The sequence below is a fragment of the Aspergillus caelatus genome, assembly GCF_009193585.1.
Source record: "Aspergillus caelatus strain CBS 763.97 unplaced genomic scaffold BDV27scaffold_188, whole genome shotgun sequence".
In the NCBI taxonomy this organism is placed as follows: Eukaryota; Fungi; Ascomycota; class Eurotiomycetes; order Eurotiales; family Aspergillaceae; genus Aspergillus; species Aspergillus caelatus.
Window position 1 is genome coordinate 1 of NW_022475451.1, and position 18,752 is coordinate 18,752.

The following is an 18,752-nucleotide window of genomic DNA, read 5'->3' on the forward strand; positions in this document are numbered from 1 at the left end:
TGTTAATGGAAGAAGAAGGCAAGAATCAGTCTTCTGTCTGCCTGATATCTACTGCTTAGCTTTCGGCCTACGTACCCTTACCTAGTTGACAGGTCTTCTTCTACACTGAGATGATGGGACTCGAACGCAAAAAAAAAAAAAAAAAGATGTCACGTTAAAATAAATACTAGTATAACCATGGTCCATGGGCTCTATTGGATCAGGTTTCATAGGCTTTCATAGTTACTGATTAGCTGAACCAACTTGCCTTGTATGAGGGTGATACCGAGTGTTCCTTTTGTAATGTATTGCCTCAAGGGTCAAGTAAAAGTGTGAAGCGCATCATTTCTTTGTTGCTTTGGTATTTCAATGGATATCACCCATAATATCTTCTTCAATGTCACCTCCGCCGGCCGCCTCGTTGAGTGCGTTGACGTTGCCTTTTCCAGGGTTGTCAGACCACCTCAGACTCTTTTGTGAAAACAGAAAATGCTCATTGCTCAGCTCCAGCTCATGGTTGGATTGGCAAATACTTCGCCTTATAACACCCAATTGCCGACCCTCTTTCACTATCCTCCCCCGTGCACACTGTTCCCGCGAATAGAGGGATTTTATTGGATTGGAAAATCGAAGCATTGTCGTGTCATCGTAGTTATGTGATTGTAGCAGGACAGCACTGAAAGCCCCTGACATTACAAGTGATGCCACTAATGACTCAACTTCACGGAGTGATGAACAATCGGACGCCTGTTGTGTCACATCCGCCATTGTGAGGGCAGAAAACGTCCTCCCTAATTTCAGGGTCATGCATTTTGTAAATGCCTTGATTACTTGGTGGACAAGGCCGGTGTTATTGTCCTAGATATCAATAAGCACATCAAGAAAGCAGGCACCACAAAAGTCAAGAATTCCAGTCCATAACTTACTAGACGCCAAATAGACTGTGCAGCTTCAGCTTTTAACCTTTGATAATCACCCTTTTCGAATGCATCGGCCAGTGAGGTATATGGCTTCACCAAGGACTGATATGCTCTGATAACATGCGAAGAGACTACATCCGGGTGTGCGGCCAACTGTCAAAGAACGATACCAGTTAGCTGGGAGGCTGCACACTTATATGGATGGTATCTTCGCCAGGGAGGTTACTTTTCCATTTCTCAACAGGCTGACCAAGAGCCACTTTTTGTACCCTTCTACCATGATCTTGCTGACAGTATTTGTGACAGGACAGGATATCACTATGCTCAGATAGTGATGGGCCCTATCCCATCTTTTTAGCGCCATGTATATCATTGCACCATAAAGAAAAAACTGCAGATGGTCTCTGTATGTCAACTGCTTGGAAAACCCAGAAGCATCAGTGATAAATGCTGTGCTAGACTCGTGTTCCCCACAAAGCAAAGGCTGATGATAGTTCTGATAAGCATGTCCAGTAACGGCCGGAAAATGACAAACTTGTCTCTCCAGAATTGGCACAGCAAGGCTATACGACCTAGACACCAAAGTGAGTTTAATAAACGTAGTGTGAACTGACGTGAGGACCTCTGATGAGGGGTCGAGTCGAAGTATGGCATCCCTGACAGCTATAACTGCCAGGAGTGGCTTTTGCGCGATAGTAGGTTAGCGTAATGATCAAAACAAGTAATGTTTACTATTACCTTCGAGACAGCCTGCGCAGCCTGGACTACAAGTTGTACTAGCTGGCGCCATTCGTGACCAGCATACCGTATCTGAAAAGGATCAAAGCTTCGTAAAAACCGAATAGCCTTGAGCCATAGTTCTCGTCCGGGATAAATTTGCTCGGGTAGCCGGCCCTTGTTGCTGCCCTGGAGGGACTGGATCTTAAGAAGGAAAATTGATAGGTAAGACAGGGTGTGTAGATAAGGATCGAGGTTCTGTAAACGCGCAATGGAGATTGTAAGCTAGCGAAATCCCCGCACCTGAAGGGGGAAGACTGTATCCATTCCCATCTCCCCCCTAACCCTTTTTTAAAATGCCTTGGCTTACATCTAGTAGATATCCACTGGCCGCTGAAAGCTCAGAAGCCCTACTTGGCTGCTGAAGGTATGTGATGAGGTCACGGATTCGCCTGTCATAGTCTTCATCGGAGCTTCCTGATGACACCGAGGTGAGTTGTGACAGAAACTCGGCCATTTCTCATATGCAGACTGGATTCCAAAGTCCAGTCTGGGAGAATAGTGTAGTCTCAACGCCCAGAAAAGTTGCAATCTGACAGCTTGTTGAAAACAGGTCATTCGATGCTTTGTGGACGAAAAGAGTATGACGCTACCGGCTTCATAGTCAGATCAAGATTATACACCGCCTGCTTATTTTGTTTCCAAACCACCCCCTCTTTTTGACAATCTACGGGGTATTCCCCACCACAATCGGGTGAGTCAGTTTAGCGCGTGCCCGTGAGTCCTCCAAAACACTCCTTCGAAAAAATTCTAACCGCCGCAGTCCTTAAAATCATTGCTCAATTGGTCTTATAACGGCATTGATACTTTTTTTGCGTTATACTTGAATCGTGGCACTGACACAAACACACACACATACATTCTCTCTCTCCCCCATCTCTCTACATCGAAGTTCGCACAGATGTCCCTTACCGAGTCTTCTGCTATTGATATCGCTAGGACTGCTTCTCTAGCATCTCGACGCTTGGCAACTTTATCTGAAGCCGACCGCAATGGAGCTTTGACGGCACTCCACGATGCGCTGTTAAGAAATAAGAATTATATATTGGAGGCAAATGCGAAGGATGTCGAGATGGCGAATCAGGCCGCTGCAAGTGGTAATTTAAGCCAAAGTGTTCTTAAGAGACTTGACTTGTCACGACCAGGAAAGTACGATGATATGCTGAAGGGCATACTTGATGTCCGGGATTTGCAAGACCCGAGTAAGTATATCGAATGATTATGTAACTATTACTGACTATGTCGAAGTTGGACATGTGACTCTGAGGACACTGCTTGATGACGGCCTAGTGCTTGAAAGAGTGAGCTGTCCTATAGGTGTTCTGTTGATAATCTTCGAGGCTCGCCCTGAAGTTATTGCGAATATAGCTGCATTATCAATAAAGTCGGGAAATGCTGCAATTCTGAAAGGTAGGTGTTCAGAAGAAGCTCGTGGCTTGTTCTATCCCACTAAAGTCAGAAAGGCGGCAAGGAATCTACGGAGTCTTTTGTTGCTATCTCGCAGGTTATTTCGGACGCCATATCGAGTACCCAGGTTCCTAAATCGTCGGTGCAGCTTGTGAAAACGAGGGATGCAATTTCTTCTTTACTAGCCCAAGACTCATTAATCGATCTTGTCATACCTCGCGGGTCGAATGACCTCGTTCGATTCGTAAAGGACAACACAAAGATTCCTGTTCTCGGACATGCTGATGGTCTTTGTTCCGCATATCTTCATTATGATGCAGATCCGGAGGTTGCAATCAAGGTCATTGTGGACTCGAAGACTGACTATCCAGCTGCATGCAATGCTCTAGAGACATTACTTGTACACCAAGATGCTCTTGAGACCATATTTCCTGCCATTGCAGATGCCTTGCTCTCTAAAGGAGTGTCTCTTCGCTGTGATACAGCAGCCAAGGTTGCATTAATCAAGACCTTGCCGGCTGCGCCGGGTCATCTGCTCCAGGATGCTATCGATTCGGATTATCGCACCGAGTTTTTGGATCTCATCCTCGCAGTAAAAACGATAACTACAGCGCCACCCGGAAGTTCGTCGGTTGAAACTGCGGTCGCCCACATCAATTCACACTCCTCTAAGCATACAGATATTATTTTGACAAGGTCAAAGGACATTGCGGATATTTTTATGAAAGGTGTTGACAGCGCTGGTGTTTTCTGGAATGCATCGACAAGATTCGCAGATGGGATGAGGTATGGGTTTGGCACGGAGGTTGGTATCAGCACAAATAAGATCCATACCAGGGGACCTGTAGGGTTAGATGGCTTAACCATCTACAAGTATCTGATCCGGGGAAATGGTCATCGAGCATGTGATTATTCTGAAGGGGGGAAAAGATGGAAACATCAAAGCCTAGCACTCTAGTTGACTAGTTCAGCTCGTCCAGTATCTGAGATCATCTTTGGTATAAACTTCAATTTTCATTCAGCTCCAACTCCTCTACCTGAAATTTCATTCATATCCGTAAGAGTCGCTGCCGTATCAGCTAAAGAGCTTTGGAAGCTAGCCGTATTTTTTCTAGGTGAAAGGTCAAGCATAAGATCACAAAGCCCTGCGCATGTATTTCCATGGCTATGACAGTTCCGACCCTGATACAAGATATTTTCGTAATAAGCTCCTTTAAACCTTGAAGCCACGAGACCTTCTCCTTCCACGGGCCCTCTCAAACTTGCGTCCCTTGCTTCGCACATAGGGTTTCTATGGAGCATTAGTCCTAATTCGTCTCATTGTGTCCTCCTAGGAAAGTATGCCCTTTTAAACAAGGAAAATGCAAAATAAAAAAAAGGAAGAAAACTTGCCTTGTGGCTATGAGGACCAAAACCGAAGTGCTTGACGGCCTCACGAGCGTTCTTGGGTCCGCGGAGGAGAAGTGTGTTCGCTCCAGTAGGAGCCCGGAGAGCAAGCTGGTCCAAGGTCAACGTCTCTCCACCGGCCTTCTCGATCCGGGCTCTGGCAGTAGCAGTGAAGCGCAGGGCAGCCACAGACAGCTTCGGGACGTTAAGCAAGCGGTTGTCGTCAGTGACGGAGCCGATAACGACAATTGTCTTGCCCTTGTGCGCATCGGTCACGTTAGAAGCGATACGCGACAGAGAAACAGGTGGGCGGTTAATCCTCGACATGAAAAGACGACGCAGCACGACCTTGTTGAAGTTGGAGTCCGTGCGACCTATTTAAGACCACTAATCAGTTTTCCGTCGTTTTATGCCACTGGAATGGTCTCCTTCATACGGGCGAGGAAGCGATAGAGCTTCACCAAAACTTGCAGATAGACATTCTCGCTTTTCGGCGCCTTGCGATGGCTGCTACGCACATGGTGGCGATCCAAGTCGATACCTGCGCTCGAATGTTAGCTTCATATATGGTGTAAAATGACCTGAACAATGTTTTCGAATGCGTATCTGATAACATAATTCTGCCGGAATGGTGTGTGGTGATATGTGAATGTAAACGTACCCATGGCTGCTAAGACTGATGGGACACCTGGGAGTTGGCTAGCTCTCGCACCCGTATGCAAAAACGAAACTCTTGAGGTTTTTGATCTACGATTTTCAGACGGACGGTGTGCGCGGGTTGAGCCCTAACCTAGAGCAAATCGGGAAGTCTTGGGGCAAATTTTGGCACCTGAAAACTAAGGCAATGAGAACTTTGTAGTGCGTTGCTCCACTATCCCCTAGAGGGAATGTTTGCTTTCATGCCGAGGTGCGTACCATTGGATGAGTACAATTTACTAGTACGTAGTAGGGCACCACCTCAATGAAATACTAGCAGCAGGATTAAGGTTTGTGAATGGCAGAAACTAAGGGCCTACGGAGTATAGTAATTGAAGGAGGGCTCCGCTGCATTAATAGAACTAACCCTACTTTCAATAAAAGCACACTTCACTCATTCACTTACACTCTATTTTTTGCAGTTTGTTTAGTATCTTCCTCATTTTTTCTCACTCCTTGCGTAGTGTAAAATTTGCGGACAAGCTAGATACACCTATAGCCATATAGCATGTTTCATATCATCTTCAAATGAGGCAATGTAGGACCTTGCATAGGTTCCTTAAAATAGCCATCAACTGGTTCCCACATCTAGACCATCTGGTATAAAGCGATGCTCATGTGGTAATCCTCCAAGCTACGACACCAAAGGCGAAACTTAGGGATCGGCGAAATATCCCTTCCGAGTCATGGCGATATCATTTGTCATTCAGCTGAACAAGAAAGTCCCTCGTTAGCTCAAAACTGAGCCAACTACTCGCCATGCTCGGTGCCACTTTCAAAAGATTGGGGACGATTCCTTTAAAAAGACCACGCGTTCCCTCTTCTGCAACAATTACTTTCACGGCGTCCCAGACGGATGCATACTGATAACCCATTCCAGACATTGTATTGATCTGGAAACGCCGCCGTAGAACATCACTAGCGACCAGTTAGTGCAAGGGAGGGATGGAAAGAGTCATGAGAACGTTGGAAGTCTGCAAACAATCTTACAATGGATAAGTACATGTTTGAGCCACTGCTCCTGAAATAGCGCCCGCTAGTAGCTTACGCAGTGAACTAGGAGTCTTGTCACCGTCGGGAGTCAAATACTTTCGAACCGATTCGTATGTCATGAAATTCAAACCAACCTTGGAATTATCAGTATATTGTATAGTGCCAAGAGCGTTACAGAACTTACATATGGGGCGACGCCGGCCACGGTAGGAATGATTCCGCGATAGAGCGCCAAAATACCACCCTCGGTCTTGTATATTAAGACCATAGTGCCGAACATGCCCGGTAGCTTCCCGTTGCCATCGCGCTGACTGAGCGCTGCGAACGACGCTGATTGGATAGAAAGACGTGTCCGAACAATGTCAAGAGGATAAGTTATAGTGACTGATGTAATTCCAGCGGCGCCTCCGCAAATGAGCCGGCGTACTGGTGACAATTCAGCATCCGGAGTTGGTTCTGCAAACTAAACTGCAAGATAAGCATATAACTTAATGAGGGAGATGGTACATAATATAGAATACGAAGAGCGTTGGATGACTTACCCTTTTGTAAAAGTTGTAACTTCCGAATTGAACTGCAGAGTAAGGGATTATCCGAATGCAATTGGTACCATTGCCCCGCATAAACCCTCTCCATCCTTCCTCTTTGCCGATCTTCACAAGAGCCTTCCATAGAGACAGCTTGTACTCTTCCCTGCCAACACTCTGTATTTGAAGCAGGATTTTTAGTCGCTCAAGTGGCGACACGATGGTTCTGGATACTGCACCTGCCACACCCCCAGCAATGAAAGCTGCCATGACAGGTTCCGAAATTCTGCCCTTAATTTTACCAACGAGTTTGCTGCTGTTTCCCGAAGACGCTTCCTAGAAACTCGTTGAGCTATGGGATTTGTTTCTTTTTTTGATGATTGGAATGTACTCATCCTACCTTGATCGAAGCTGAAGTCGGCGGCAGCTGGGTTAACTTGGCCAGGGTATTGTCCCTTGAAGTCTTTGGCTCATCGTGACGAACCGATTCCTGACGATCCAGACTCATGTTGTAATGAACGATTTACGGAAACAGCAGAGGTACCCCGAATTGCTCCTAATGAGGGGTTTGGAGTTTGAAACTCAGGTATATCGACGGCTGACTTGTTTTTTTGGGAGACTCCCCTTTACTAGCCCTTATGTATGTCGGTGCCGGAGCTCTCAAAGTCAGCGGACGCTCGAACCTATATTATGAAATGGTCACAGCAGGAAATCCTTCTGGAATTCGTCTCGCTGACGTCGCACAGGCCATAAATAGACATAGGTCGACTGGAAAATCAAAGTGCCATGGCCAGAAATCCCGACTTTTGGAAAGAAGCTTGCGAAGAGCACGCAGCGGAAGCAGTAACAAATAATACAACTGATCGTTAGGTGACAACTAGATTATCATCTGAAAGAGAAGTTGGGTACCGGAAATAAGGAAATGTATAAAACGCTCTTCAAGGCTAATGAGTGGTTCTTTTCAACATCGAGGGAAAAATGAATCAAAGACGCGCTGACCCAAACGAGGCATCATTGCGGCGGCTTGTCGAACATTAAACCGTGCCTAAGACCGCATTTAGTCCCGTCCATTAGTGTCCAGGTGTCAGGGATAGGTGGGCCGAGCCACATGCTTTGGTAATTTTACAACAAAAGCAAAACCCGTTGTATGCACAACACATAGTATAAAGAGGTATGCATGGCCATATATATTGGGGATTAAGTATCTGATCTCATGGAATCTTAATATCAAAGATCCTCATCACGTTGGCATACCGTTTCATGAAGACCTAATAACACTGGGATGCACCACTGATGTTAAATATGTATTAATGGTACAGAACACAGCATAGGACATATATAGTAGTATGTACAGAAACTGTACAGGTCACTATACTACTCAGCACAATTCTATATGGAGAGCTTGAAGTACAGTACTATTGTTGTACGTACGTAGGTGTAGTATGTGGTGAATGAGATATAAAGCAACTACAGAGTACTCCGTTCATTACTACTACAATTGATCACAGTTGGTAAGTATGTATGGAGTACATAGTTGTGGTGGATGTGGATACTACATACCGTATTTACGGAGTACATGTCTTAAAATTACTAATTATTCAAGGGGCTTTTCATGGCTGTGGCTGAGTTAGTTCGCTTGTGGCATGTGCACTTTCCTGTAGTCTTGTTCGAAACTTGTCTCTCGTTCCTTTACCATTCTTGTTCTTATTTCCACCCAACCTCGTTAGCTAGGCTAGGTTTGTCCTTGTGTCAATACATTATCTTCTAACTTAAACATAATATCGCTGGTGTATACAAAGAGATATCCGACTTTCCTACACAATGTCTCGTCCTGGCACCACGCTCTATGTCACCGGTTTCGGGCACGGAACTCGAGCTCGCGACCTTGCCTACGAATTCGAACGGTATGTGCCGCTCGTCGATTGCCTACACGCTACCATGACTAGACGACTCGTTTCCATCTCGCAATCTACACCTCGGTTGATCCTCGCGATGTCGACGTTGGAGCAAGACCTCCCTTACTGTCCTGAGCTTGGCTTGTTGCATTACTCGTCGTCTCCTTGATATACATACATTCCCTTCGAAGACTCATTATCGCCCTGGCACTTTTGCTACCTATTATAACCTGTTTATACACTTTTGTCTTTGGTCATTGAGCAATATTATCTTAGTTGTTTGTTTACACCCGCTAGTCTTGGTTCTAACCTAGCTTTAGTTACGGGCGCCTTGTCCGGTGCGACATTCCAGCACCACGTACTCCTTCCAGCAGACTGTGCGTTGGGACATACCCACTCCATTCTTGACATTCTCCTCTAACATTATCAAGTTTTGCCTTCGTGGAGTATGAGAGCCGTCGTGATGCCGATGATGCATATCATGAAATGCATAACAAACGAATTGGACGGGATGATTTATTGAAAATTGAAGTGAGTGCCGCGGTATCTAGTCAGAAACCAATTTCTAACGCGTGCAAAGTGGGCTCGCACTCCGCCATCTGCATCTTGGAGGTTTGATTCTGGCCGAGACCGTCGGCGCGATCGTACACCGCCACGCCGTGGTCGTTCACCGTCACCTCGCCGTGCCCGCGGCGATTATTCTCCTCGTAGGGACGACAGGTACGAACGGGAATACGACCGACATGATCGTGATTATGACCGCCGCGACCGGGATTATGACCGCCGCGACCGTGACTATGATCGCCGCGACCGTGACCGCGAACGCTCTCGTGACCGTTCTCGCAGCCCTGACGAGAGAGAGCGTGATATCAAGGATGATAGGGAACGCCGTGACGATGAACGTGAACGCCGTGACGATGAGCGTGAGAATGGCCCGAATGGTGAAGACAGAAAAGGTATGAACTTCTGAATGATAATCACTTTTACCCAGTCTCCCTCGTCGTTACTTATCAATTAGTCCTTCTAGACCCTTTAACTTCTGCCCATGATGAACTTGACACTGCTGAGTAGGTTACCTTCATTCCAAATTTATGGTACTAGCACCCTGTTGGTTGTCATGGTCTGAGCCGTGGAGACCGAAGAAAAAGCAAAGGAAAAAAAAAAAAAGGAATGCAGAAAGAGAAAAGAGTAAGGAAGAAGAATTTAAGAGAGGTGGAGAGAGCTACTACCAGCTCTTGTTTTACATTGATGGTTTGGCCATTATGGGCATAGTGGTTCCATGCCATGAGATTGCACCGGTATTTGATCAGATTCTCTGTCGCCTCCCTGCTTTTTGCTATATTGCCTCCCCCTTCCCCAGCCCTCCTTAATGCCCTTAATTCGTTTTACCGCAGTTTTTCTTTTTTCTTTTCATTATCAGGGAAACCGGATGAGATAGAAGGCGAACAAAGAAGAGCCAGGCCTAGTGCTGTGGTGATGGATCGATCTTACTGGGATCTTAACTTGGTGAATCCACGTTGAAATTTTTGTCAGCGGCTCGAATTTTTCCCGAACGCCCGTCGAGCGATCGTTTCTTCCCCCGTCCCGCCCACGCCAGTGTATGTCGTCCTTTTGTCCGTCACGATCCGCAGCGGTCCGTCATACGTCTAAATCGCTGTTTAATATGAAGACGATTAGCATTCCCTTTAGCCGTCCTGTACGACCGGTCGTTGCGAGTTCCGGAAACCGATAGTAATGTAGAGCAGAGCATGTGTATGTTCGTAGTACCTGGATCGTAAGGAAACATGAAAGTGGGATGCACTTCCTGGTGATATGCTCCCCTATGACCTATTAATGGTCTGCGCAGCTTAATCGCTGAATTGCTTTACAAACTATGTTGATCTAGCAGAAGCACGTTACGGATGAATGAAGATCCAGAAATGCCGGTTCAAGTATGGCTCGTTATGTTATAACCATTAACTGTTGGTTGCGTAGATTGCTTGTACTTCTCCCATGGCTGAAGCCATTTGCAGGTCATATATGTAAAAGGAAATGAGATAAAGTGTCAATGAATAGAATTTAAAGCATTGACGTAAAGGGGGGTTCTGCCTCTTCTAAGAGTTGATCTTTACGAACATGTCCGAAAACTTATAGCAGGTTAATAAAGCTGCACACATGGAAACGCAATAGTCATTCAGAAGGAAGAAAACTGGAAATGGCTGAGGATGGAATAGGGTGACACTCTCCCCATCATAGCACAATATAACTCTCATAATGGGCTTACTCATTGCATCTTCTCATATGTAGCCATAAGGGAGCCTTGTTCACTATGGTTAGCTTTTTACATTGACTCAATCAAGACCAGTTCAGTGAAGACAAACTCACCAATGAATGTAGTCACTAAGCGGGAGCGGACCTGGCAAATATCTTCAGGAACCAACCAGATCGTTGCACCTAGCTTTCTTGCTATACTGATGCTCAACTTGGCATTTGAGTATGCTTCTTCGTCACTGCGGCCTGGGGTTACAATTTCATAGTCCACGTAGCTACTCTTCATGCCGTTAAGCACGTCAAGTAGGAAGATTCCCGAGCCAATCGACTGGTCCTTAAAATTGCGTATCGACGAAGTCCTGCCGCCTTTGCGGGACATGTCATTTGCCCACCGAATCATCTCCGAGTCCGTAATCTCAAGTTTACCCATCCGCTGCGCCAAGCTCGACAGTGTATTTGTGATATCTTTCCGCATTAGTTGCCACACTAATCCCAGTGTAAGAGTACGCTGTCCATCGGTGATATCAGCCCCCTGAACACCAACAAGAGAAAAGCCGATATTCTTTCCAAGCTCGGTGGCATAATTGGTATTCTCTACCGCTTTGAAACGCATCATTTCACCACCAGATGTTGGTGGTCTGTTGACATGCCTCCAATTAACACTTCCAGGAATTACTTTATCATAGGCCTGGAGGAGAATAGTGCCATCCCGAAGATCATCAAAGAGAGAGTTAACAGCTGGTTGGACATCCAATGAATTTAACCAGAGCGTAAAGACTCTAGCTTCACGTTCCCCCTCAGCATCGAAGTCTTCGACCTCGAGCTTCTCTTCTTCAGTGATAGGGTCGAGACCTGGAATCGTGTTAAACAAATTGGCTACAAAAGCAAGGTTAAGTTTAGGGTTTCCAGCAACGAGCGAGGTTGGGGTCAAAAACTTTCGACAGCCCAGTTTGTCGGCGTTAGCTAGAACTTGCTCAGCACGCTGAAGCAAGTCCTGTGTTTGCAAGGGACCTCGTGAACAAACATCAGGTGCCAGTTGGCTGAGAAGAACTGTATAATTTTCACCATCTTTCACATCAGTTGAAAAGTTTGTCACCCTGCAGTACCGGTTAGTAAATGTCTATGCATCCCCTGGTTATCCCTTGAAAAAAACAGGATGGCAACATACTGTCTGTTCCATTTCGCGTTTTTCAGATGATAATTAAACCAACGCAACAATATCTGTTCAGGAGGCAGACGTAAAAATTGCTCCAAGGTTTCATCTTCTTCAAGAAGTCTATAAAGCTCAGGGTGGAGCTTGATATCAATTTTGCCCAAAAGACCCCGGCGAATGATCTGCCAGATTAGGCCAAGGATGAGGTGTTCGCGCACTTCTATGATATCACCACTTCCAATATTCACAACTGAGCAACCAATACCCTTAGCCGAGTTAATCACTATATTGTTATTCTCGGACATGTGGAACGCGTTCAATTCCTTGATTTTCTTTCCTGGCTTGTTCAAGACACGCTCGTCGATCGTATCCGGAACACTGTCATTGATCAGTTTTGCTAAAACCAAGCCGTCTTTACATTTATCGAACATCTCGAATGTATCGGTGGCGAACGGCAGGAAGTGACCAATGTCCGGGTCGCCAGCAAGAACAGCATTGATGTGTCTCGTGAACTCGGTCCTTTCATCCTCATTAATAGTATGAGTTACGTTTGCCGATGAACCTTGGACATGAATTCTTCCCCCTATGCTGCCTTTGGAGACATGGCGAGATGAGCCAGCGCCATTACCGGGTACTACCGCGGCGGTACCTGCAGTGCTGGCAGACCCGCTTTGCCCGGGAGTAGAGCGCAGCTTGGAGATAAGCTGTTCCACTGTCTTAGTTTCTCTATCGTTTAATAAAAAAAACATCGGCTCAAAATGGAAATACTAACATCCACGTAGTCTTCAAGTTCTACTCGGCGAGAGCTATCCAGTTCAACCTCCTTTAGCGCCTGCCGTACGATGTCATATGGCTGGCGCTCTGCTTGTTGAGTAGCTTTGATCACGGTCGCTTCATCCAAGTAGCCTTTGTCATCAACATCTAACTTTCGAAAGGCATCTTGAAGAGAAAAGATTTCGCCCTGATCAAACTGTGGGAACTTCCTATAGGCAAGACCATGAGAATAAGAACCGATTGCTCAGCAAATGTTGTAGGAATAAGACAGACTTCTCTGCATAGATAGTCCAGCAATTTCCAAGAAGAATTTTACAGACCTTTGAAGCTTGAGGACGTTCATTATTGCCTTTCTTACTCGCCACGCTGGCGGATATCCAACGGAGTGGTTTGTAGGTTATGCTATGGAAAGGCACTGACCAGGAGGTCAGCAAATGATAGCCGAGGGTGACAGAAGGTCTGATGTCTTCGGAGATGTCAAGGGACGATTGTCAATTGAAAATGACGGCGAAGCAAGCCGAGGTGAGCGCTGTCCGTAATTCGGTAGCCTAGGACTTCACTTGAGATGGTTTGCGTTGGTTTCCCCTGGATGGCGGAGTGGGATTTGGTGGAAAGCGGAGTGGGGTTTTTGGGCGCTAGTAGGAGAATGGTGATGACGCGGGGACGAGCTGGGACGACAAATCTCTTCGGTATAAGAGTTACGAAAGCTATTTAGGAACTGAAAGGTCTAGTTTATTTATATTGTTTTAGTTATTCCACCACATTGACATTGTGAAACCCACCCCTTGTGTTACCTTACAAATAGTAGATGATTGAATGCATGGATGATTCATACTACTGTTCAGATATTGGGGATGACGCATGATGATGTCGTCCCAAATTTTTCGTGCCGCTAGGGCCATTCTACTGGTCCAATCCATCTCTACCTGTAACTATACTGCACCTCTAGCTGAGACGGTACTTACCTACTAGTAGTAACTATTACTATCATTCATTACCTTACTACTCATAGGAAGTGAGGAGGTACCACTACACGAATGTATGTACATACATACTACCAATACTAACTGGCACCTTCGCCATCCTTTCTGGTTAGACATCAAGCTATAAATTTGAAATTTTCTTTCTCCCTTGCAGCGTTTCTCCATCTCTAGGATTATTTCTTCGCTTCTGGGATTTTTAGACACGTTGCCTTAAGGTCAGCATGCCAAAACTTAAGTTGATTAGAATTAGATCCTTCCCAGTTACTCAGTGCCCCACAGCTGTTCCTCTTTCTGTTCTTTTTTTTTCTTTTCTTTCTTTTTTTAGTTCCCTTGGCCCTGGAACTCTGACAGCCTAGTTAAGCACTGGTATATCACCCATATACTACTGCATAACTCGGATTTTGTCCCTCAAATGAAGGAGGGTGCGGGAAAGAAGAAAAGAAAGACAAAAAGGGAATCGGGTCTGCAGGTTCTGATCCCGGACCAATCCAGAGTGTTAAATCCTGGATAACTATTGACAACGCTTAGACTTATCAATCATATCTTAAATTCAACCTCCGCGTGGTCTCTCACCGGCCAGTCGTTCCCTTTTAGCGTCGTTCTCATTTGGCACCAGGCAGTAACTTCGTCGAGTTGGCTCGCACTTCAACTCTTCGGGCTCTTCAGAGCTCAATGTCAAAGGAGAGTAAGAGAGGGACATTCCTGGGGGCGATCTCTCCTTGGAATGTCTCTAGGAGCACAACGCCTCAACCCGACAGTGGCTGTAATGATACGCCAGACATTTTGCAACGCTCTCAAGGCCAAGACCACACAGTCACTCACCGGCATCACCTTAGTCCACAGCGCTATCCCAAAGACTGCCCTTCCTTGCGGGTAAGGTGGTTTTATGCTGTGGACTCCCCAAAATGGAAACCCTCGCTCTCGGAGCAAAAGAAACACGCATCAAAACCTCTTCCCCCTCCCAAGAAGTTCGTTCCGTTTTCAGTCAAAGATTCTCAGACCATTGAAATAGCATTTCAAAATCTAGCCGCTGTCGAGGGTGGAAAAGGCGAAAATAAACCTAACAATGCCACTGGGGAGGCCCAGGAAATCACAAAGGTACCTGTCAATGAAGACTATCTCTTCGATGTGGATGTAGAGCGAAGGGAGCTCAGTCCAGCATATTGGATAGGCCCCATATACGAAGTTCGTCGCGGAACATGGTTTGTCCAGGACGGCTCCGCGATCAAGCCATGCGAAGAGAACCTCGCCACCCAACTTGAGGAGGGCTATCTAAAAGTTAAACCGTGGCGCTTTGAAGAAGTCGAAGGTTCGTAATCTTGATCCTTAAGGTCTTCCTAAGGCCTGTGTAACCATGGCCCTATTTCAAATGCGCAAAGGCATAAACTCACGCTGCTCTTAGAGCCCAGCACGTTGCGCGATCGTACTGAAAATGCTGGGCATATGACCCACGTACCTTCAAATGGGCTCCACACATATCGCCTATTTGGTGCCTACATGAATAGCTTAGTGACATACCAGGATTCCTCCACAGCTTTACTGACAAATGATGACTTCATGTCCCGTGTGAGCACCACGGTATACCAGAAGCTGGGTGGGGTGGCAGGTACACGATTAGTACGCGGATTTTCTGAGACAAAAAGACAGAAGGAAGCACCTGATCCCAGAAACCCCAACCGAAGATCAAACCAGGGTTCAGTCTTCACTCCCGAAGCACGCCATTCAGATCATCAGGATCACCGTGTACTGGAAGGCATGAAACCCGGAGTGATGGATTCTCATCTAGAAAACAACAGCACCCCTGGGATAAACCAGAGATCGACTCTCGAAAGACAGATGTCATCTCTCGCTGGCGAACCGCAGAATGCGGCTGAGATCGAAGAACAGGCTCGTAGACAAGAAGAGAGGGAGATGGAGGATTCGAGACAGGGCGATGGTGATGATAGAGACCGAGAAATTGACCATCTAGTTCTTGTTACCCACGGGATTGGGCAACGACTTGGGCTACGGCTAGAGAGTATCAACTTTATCCATGATGTGAATGTCCTACGGAAGACCATGAAAAATGTGTACAAGGTGTCTCCTGATCTTCAGGCCCTCAACTCGGCATTTGGAGATAAACACGAGAATTGTCGTGTCCAGGTACTCCCAGTGTAAGTGATTCCATATAGATTCAATCTATCAAGCCGATACAATAATCCCCCGGCCCTCTAGCGCGCTCCTTTCGATGAGAAAGAGGAAGAAGACCCGAGGAATTGAGCCACGCTGTTAAGCCTTCACTAATCTATGCTAGATGCTGGAGGCACCTCCTCGATTTTCCCTACCGAGGGGTGAGGCAAAATCGCAAAGAGCTGGATCTTGCAGACGCAGACATTTTCGAAGATGAGCCCTATCCCGGGTTAGCTGATATTACACTCGATAGCGTACCCGCAGTTCGCAATTTAATATCTGATTTAGCAATGGATGTGCTTTTATACCAGAGTGCGTACTGCGAGCACATATCGACCATAGTTAAGCAGGAATGCAACCGAATTCTCAAAATATTCAAAAAGAGGAACCCCTCTTTTAGAGGATCAGTGAGTCTCTGTGGGCATTCACTCGGCAGTGCCATTCTCTTTGATATCCTGTGTCGTGAAAAATGCCCAGCTGGATCTCAGGGACCATCTGCCGCTATGGGACAGCAAGATAATTCACCAGCAACTTTACAAGACGGGCAACTAGAGTTTGAGTGCAAGGAACTGTTTTGTTTGGGCTCTCCAATCGCACTATTTCAGATGCTGAAAGGGAAAACTATTGCTGGTCGATCCATGCCGGAAAGTAAAGCAACTAAAAATACGTTTTATGTGGATGGAAAAGATACAACTGCCGAACCATCACCCAGCCAGGCTAACACAGGAATGGCGCCTGATGATGACCATTTCCTTGTTTCTTCTCCGAAGTGCGAGCAGCTTTACAATATATTCCATCCTTCTGATCCCGTCAGTTATCGCATAGAGCCGCTTATATCACCAGCAATGTCTTCGCTCCGGCCACAGCCTTTGCCGTCAGTAAAAAAGAGCCTTTGGGCATCCTCTGGACAAAGCCTTTCAATAATTGGAAGCCGTGTCGGCCAAAGTGTGGGGTCTCTGTGGACCAATTTCACGACAGGCGTCGCGAGTAGCTTGCTTAATCGCAGTCTTGGCCTTAATTCCGAGGATATTCCTCAGAACACCCCAACCTCTGCCACCCTGTCGCAGCCATCTTTCAACACAGATGCGGATCTCGCAAATAGACTTGATCGGCATCCCACACTTATAGACTCGGACTTAGAGACGCTTTATGAGGGCTTCCAAAAAATCAAAGGTGCACCTGGGAAGAATGCGTCTGCTCCTGCAAGCGACGAAGCTTCTGAACATCCGGGGAACGAACTTCGTATGAAGAGATTAAGGACCGAGGATGCAAAGGTGAGGTCCTTGAATTCGAACGGTCGAGTTGACTATAGCATACAAGAGTAAGACTCCCTATGGCACCCGTCCAACCTCTAACATAATGGGAACGCTAACTCCACAAACCCAGAGGGGCTTTTGATATATCCATGATTGCGAGCATCGCCAGCCATTTGACGTACTGGGCTGATGAGGACGTTAACCATTTCATGCTTTCACAGATGTTGTCCAGGAGGGTTCCTCCACGGGAAGCCTGATTGAGACAGCCTTTACGTTTTATGGGGTTTCACGTGGCTTTAGGGAGGGGAAACCAGGACAATACAATCTATGCTCTACATGATCGATGTCCACAGGCTGGTAGTTCGCGTCTGCTGTCGTATGCTTTTACTTATATGTCATTATAAAGCCGAAGTGTATAAATATATATTTAGTAAAAGCTGCATTATTTCCACAAGCTTGAATTTTTGAGTAGTCCGCCTTACTGAGTTACTTGCTGCATGGTATATACCTAATGTTAAACGAGCTCTATCATAACTATCAGTGATATCCGTCAATGTATGGAGTATTATGGGTATGATTAATTGCTTCAGGAAGTAATTGGTTCTTACACAGTACGCCTTCCTGATTTTGATATGGCTATACTCTATAGATCTCAGCGTCTTCGGATGCGCCGGTATGTATTGTGCAGTACATCAATACGACCGACACTAGTAACATTCGTACAATTTATTGTGAGCCCCCCAAAGAAATAAATACCTTGCCTTCTTCCTTACCGTGGGGCACTTTGTCTCCCTCTCAAATTTTCCCTAGAGGCATGGAAGCGCCGAACAACGCACAACAATATAATATGAGCTCAGAGCTAAAACAAGTTCAGGGAGCTTGGGACCGTATCCGAGTCGCTAGTCCCATATATGCCTTTCTTCTTAATGATATCGATATCTACAATGCCGAAAAAGGCGTGTTTCACTCTCGCATTCAAGTCGCTCCTCACCACCTTAATTCAAAGGGCACTTTGCATGGTGTTTTTTCGGCCTGTGTCACTGACTGGGCAGGCGGATTGGCAATCGCTTCCTGTGGCCTCGACTCTACAGGGGTGAGCACAGATATTCATGTCAATTACCTTTCTACGGCGACCACTGGGGACTGGCTGGAGATTGAGGGCCGGGCTAATAAAGTGGGGAAGTCACTGGCTTTCACATCAATTACTATCTCTAAAAGGACCGAGACTGGACAGACAACCATTGTTGCACATGGAACCCATACAAAATATATTAGAATACGATGAACTCGCCCGTGTGGGGATGTACCAGGTCGTATAAATATTGCAGGCACGAAATCTACAAGGGCCAGGTGGCCTCGAAGAAAAAAGATAGGGGAACAAAATCTCCATAGTTGCTCTGTTGATTTTATTAGTACCGCCATCATCTTTACATCTGGCATGAAACACATGTACTTTGAATGCCTAGATTCACTCGGATAGCGGAGAATAATCCCACTCTATTGCTTTAGATACCTTGTTTTTCGGCAGTGGAGCAAGGCAATAACGAATGGAGACATTTTCAATAACTTATCACAATTACATACTTC

The 18,752-nt window shown here is 46.1% G+C and overlaps 8 protein-coding genes across 8 annotated transcripts; 4 read left to right on the top strand and 4 right to left on the bottom strand.

Moving 5' to 3' along the window:
• Positions 1-171: 171 nt before the first annotated feature.
• BDV27DRAFT_133578 (putative COP9 subunit 3) lies at positions 172-2,230 on the bottom strand. Its single transcript, XM_032068123.1, has 5 exons — positions 1,987-2,230; positions 1,638-1,874; positions 1,126-1,581; positions 906-1,052; positions 172-837 (listed from the first exon to the last, which is right to left on the bottom strand). The coding sequence occupies exons 1-5, from the start codon at positions 2,131-2,133 to the stop codon at positions 346-348; spliced, it is 1,479 nt and encodes a 492-aa protein (XP_031924101.1). The 5' UTR covers positions 2,134-2,230; the 3' UTR covers positions 172-345.
• Positions 2,231-2,378: 148 nt separating this feature from the next.
• Positions 2,379-4,090, top strand: BDV27DRAFT_133579 (glutamate-5-semialdehyde dehydrogenase). Its single transcript, XM_032068124.1, has 3 exons — positions 2,379-2,878; positions 2,925-3,086; positions 3,140-4,090. The coding sequence occupies exons 1-3, from the start codon at positions 2,578-2,580 to the stop codon at positions 4,039-4,041; spliced, it is 1,365 nt and encodes a 454-aa protein (XP_031924102.1). The 5' UTR covers positions 2,379-2,577; the 3' UTR covers positions 4,042-4,090.
• BDV27DRAFT_133585 (60S ribosomal protein eL18) lies at positions 4,091-5,183 on the bottom strand. The gene is made up of 4 exons (XM_032068125.1): positions 5,131-5,183; positions 4,906-5,010; positions 4,476-4,843; positions 4,091-4,374 (listed from the first exon to the last, which is right to left on the bottom strand). The coding sequence occupies exons 1-4, from the start codon at positions 5,132-5,134 to the stop codon at positions 4,297-4,299; spliced, it is 555 nt and encodes a 184-aa protein (XP_031924103.1). The 5' UTR covers positions 5,135-5,183; the 3' UTR covers positions 4,091-4,296.
• Positions 5,184-5,554: 371 nt separating this feature from the next.
• Positions 5,555-7,701, bottom strand: BDV27DRAFT_133587 (putative mitochondrial carrier protein). Its single transcript, XM_032068126.1, has 5 exons — positions 7,086-7,701; positions 6,701-7,021; positions 6,343-6,621; positions 6,156-6,292; positions 5,555-6,083 (listed from the first exon to the last, which is right to left on the bottom strand). The coding sequence occupies exons 1-5, from the start codon at positions 7,191-7,193 to the stop codon at positions 5,861-5,863; spliced, it is 1,068 nt and encodes a 355-aa protein (XP_031924104.1). The 5' UTR covers positions 7,194-7,701; the 3' UTR covers positions 5,555-5,860.
• A 657-nt stretch (positions 7,702-8,358) lies between these two features.
• Positions 8,359-9,758, top strand: BDV27DRAFT_32214 (RNA-binding protein). Its single transcript, XM_032076323.1, has 5 exons — positions 8,359-8,589; positions 8,901-8,957; positions 9,012-9,111; positions 9,161-9,536; positions 9,599-9,758. The coding sequence occupies exons 1-5, from the start codon at positions 8,507-8,509 to the stop codon at positions 9,649-9,651; spliced, it is 669 nt and encodes a 222-aa protein (XP_031924105.1). The 5' UTR covers positions 8,359-8,506; the 3' UTR covers positions 9,652-9,758.
• Positions 9,759-10,604: 846 nt separating this feature from the next.
• On the bottom strand, positions 10,605-13,575 carry sac6 (fimbrin). Its single transcript, XM_032076322.1, has 5 exons — positions 13,078-13,575; positions 12,756-12,966; positions 11,999-12,687; positions 10,945-11,927; positions 10,605-10,878 (listed from the first exon to the last, which is right to left on the bottom strand). Exons 1-5 carry the CDS (start codon positions 13,098-13,100, stop codon positions 10,844-10,846), a joined length of 1,941 nt encoding a protein of 646 aa, XP_031924106.1. The 5' UTR covers positions 13,101-13,575; the 3' UTR covers positions 10,605-10,843.
• A 369-nt stretch (positions 13,576-13,944) lies between these two features.
• Positions 13,945-17,616, top strand: BDV27DRAFT_133595 (DDHD family phospholipase). Its single transcript, XM_032068127.1, has 5 exons — positions 13,945-14,209; positions 14,269-15,049; positions 15,143-15,893; positions 16,034-17,230; positions 17,296-17,616. The coding sequence occupies exons 2-5, from the start codon at positions 14,413-14,415 to the stop codon at positions 17,420-17,422; spliced, it is 2,712 nt and encodes a 903-aa protein (XP_031924107.1). The 5' UTR covers positions 13,945-14,209; positions 14,269-14,412; the 3' UTR covers positions 17,423-17,616.
• Positions 17,617-17,937: 321 nt separating this feature from the next.
• BDV27DRAFT_133602 (PaaI family thioesterase) lies at positions 17,938-18,745 on the top strand. The gene has a single exon (XM_032068128.1). The coding sequence runs from the start codon at positions 17,980-17,982 to the stop codon at positions 18,448-18,450; it is 471 nt and encodes a 156-aa protein (XP_031924108.1). The 5' UTR covers positions 17,938-17,979; the 3' UTR covers positions 18,451-18,745.
• The last annotated feature ends 7 nt before the right edge of the window (positions 18,746-18,752 follow it).

What these genes read in the sequence shown, in the direction of transcription:
- BDV27DRAFT_133579 (XM_032068124.1), top strand. Translation starts at nt 2,578, where the DNA reads ATGTCCCTTACCGAGTCTTCTGCTATTGATATCGCTAGGACTGCTTCT. An exon ending in CCGGGATTTGCAAGACCCGA is followed by an intron (nt 2,879 to 2,924) that starts GTAAGTATATCG and finishes ACTATGTCGAAG; the next exon opens with TTGGACATGTGACTCTGAGG. An exon ending in AAATGCTGCAATTCTGAAAG is followed by an intron (nt 3,087 to 3,139) that starts GTAGGTGTTCAG and finishes AAAGTCAGAAAG; the next exon opens with GCGGCAAGGAATCTACGGAG.
- BDV27DRAFT_32214 (XM_032076323.1), top strand. Translation starts at nt 8,507, where the DNA reads ATGTCTCGTCCTGGCACCACGCTCTATGTCACCGGTTTCGGGCACGGA. An exon ending in ATGATTTATTGAAAATTGAA is followed by an intron (nt 9,112 to 9,160) that starts GTGAGTGCCGCG and finishes ACGCGTGCAAAG; the next exon opens with TGGGCTCGCACTCCGCCATC. An exon ending in GAATGGTGAAGACAGAAAAG is followed by an intron (nt 9,537 to 9,598) that starts GTATGAACTTCT and finishes CTTATCAATTAG; the next exon opens with TCCTTCTAGACCCTTTAACT.
- BDV27DRAFT_133587 (XM_032068126.1), bottom strand. Translation starts at nt 7,193, where the DNA reads ATGAGTCTGGATCGTCAGGAATCGGTTCGTCACGATGAGCCAAAGACT. An exon ending in GTTACAACTTTTACAAAAGG is followed by an intron (nt 6,622 to 6,700) that starts GTAAGTCATCCA and finishes CTTGCAGTTTAG; the next exon opens with TTTGCAGAACCAACTCCGGA. An exon ending in CAAACATGTACTTATCCATT is followed by an intron (nt 6,084 to 6,155) that starts GTAAGATTGTTT and finishes ACTGGTCGCTAG; the next exon opens with TGATGTTCTACGGCGGCGTT.
- BDV27DRAFT_133578 (XM_032068123.1), bottom strand. Translation starts at nt 2,133, where the DNA reads ATGGCCGAGTTTCTGTCACAACTCACCTCGGTGTCATCAGGAAGCTCC. An exon ending in CCAGTGGATATCTACTAGAT is followed by an intron (nt 1,875 to 1,986) that starts GTAAGCCAAGGC and finishes GCGCGTTTACAG; the next exon opens with AACCTCGATCCTTATCTACA. An exon ending in CTGCGCAGGCTGTCTCGAAG is followed by an intron (nt 1,582 to 1,637) that starts GTAATAGTAAAC and finishes ATCGCGCAAAAG; the next exon opens with CCACTCCTGGCAGTTATAGC.
- BDV27DRAFT_133602 (XM_032068128.1), top strand. Translation starts at nt 17,980, where the DNA reads ATGGAAGCGCCGAACAACGCACAACAATATAATATGAGCTCAGAGCTA.
- sac6 (XM_032076322.1), bottom strand. Translation starts at nt 13,100, where the DNA reads ATGAACGTCCTCAAGCTTCAAAG. An exon ending in AACGTCCTCAAGCTTCAAAG is followed by an intron (nt 12,967 to 13,077) that starts GTCTGTAAAATT and finishes TCTTGCCTATAG; the next exon opens with GAAGTTCCCACAGTTTGATC. An exon ending in AACGCGAAATGGAACAGACA is followed by an intron (nt 11,928 to 11,998) that starts GTATGTTGCCAT and finishes CCGGTACTGCAG; the next exon opens with GGTGACAAACTTTTCAACTG.
- BDV27DRAFT_133595 (XM_032068127.1), top strand. Translation starts at nt 14,413, where the DNA reads ATGTCAAAGGAGAGTAAGAGAGGGACATTCCTGGGGGCGATCTCTCCT. An exon ending in GCGCTTTGAAGAAGTCGAAG is followed by an intron (nt 15,050 to 15,142) that starts GTTCGTAATCTT and finishes CGCTGCTCTTAG; the next exon opens with AGCCCAGCACGTTGCGCGAT. An exon ending in GTTGACTATAGCATACAAGA is followed by an intron (nt 17,231 to 17,295) that starts GTAAGACTCCCT and finishes CCACAAACCCAG; the next exon opens with AGGGGCTTTTGATATATCCA.
- BDV27DRAFT_133585 (XM_032068125.1), bottom strand. An exon ending in GCTCTATCGCTTCCTCGCCC is followed by an intron (nt 4,844 to 4,905) that starts GTATGAAGGAGA and finishes GGTCTTAAATAG; the next exon opens with GTCGCACGGACTCCAACTTC. An exon ending in TTGGTCCTCATAGCCACAAG is followed by an intron (nt 4,375 to 4,475) that starts GCAAGTTTTCTT and finishes AATGCTCCATAG; the next exon opens with AAACCCTATGTGCGAAGCAA.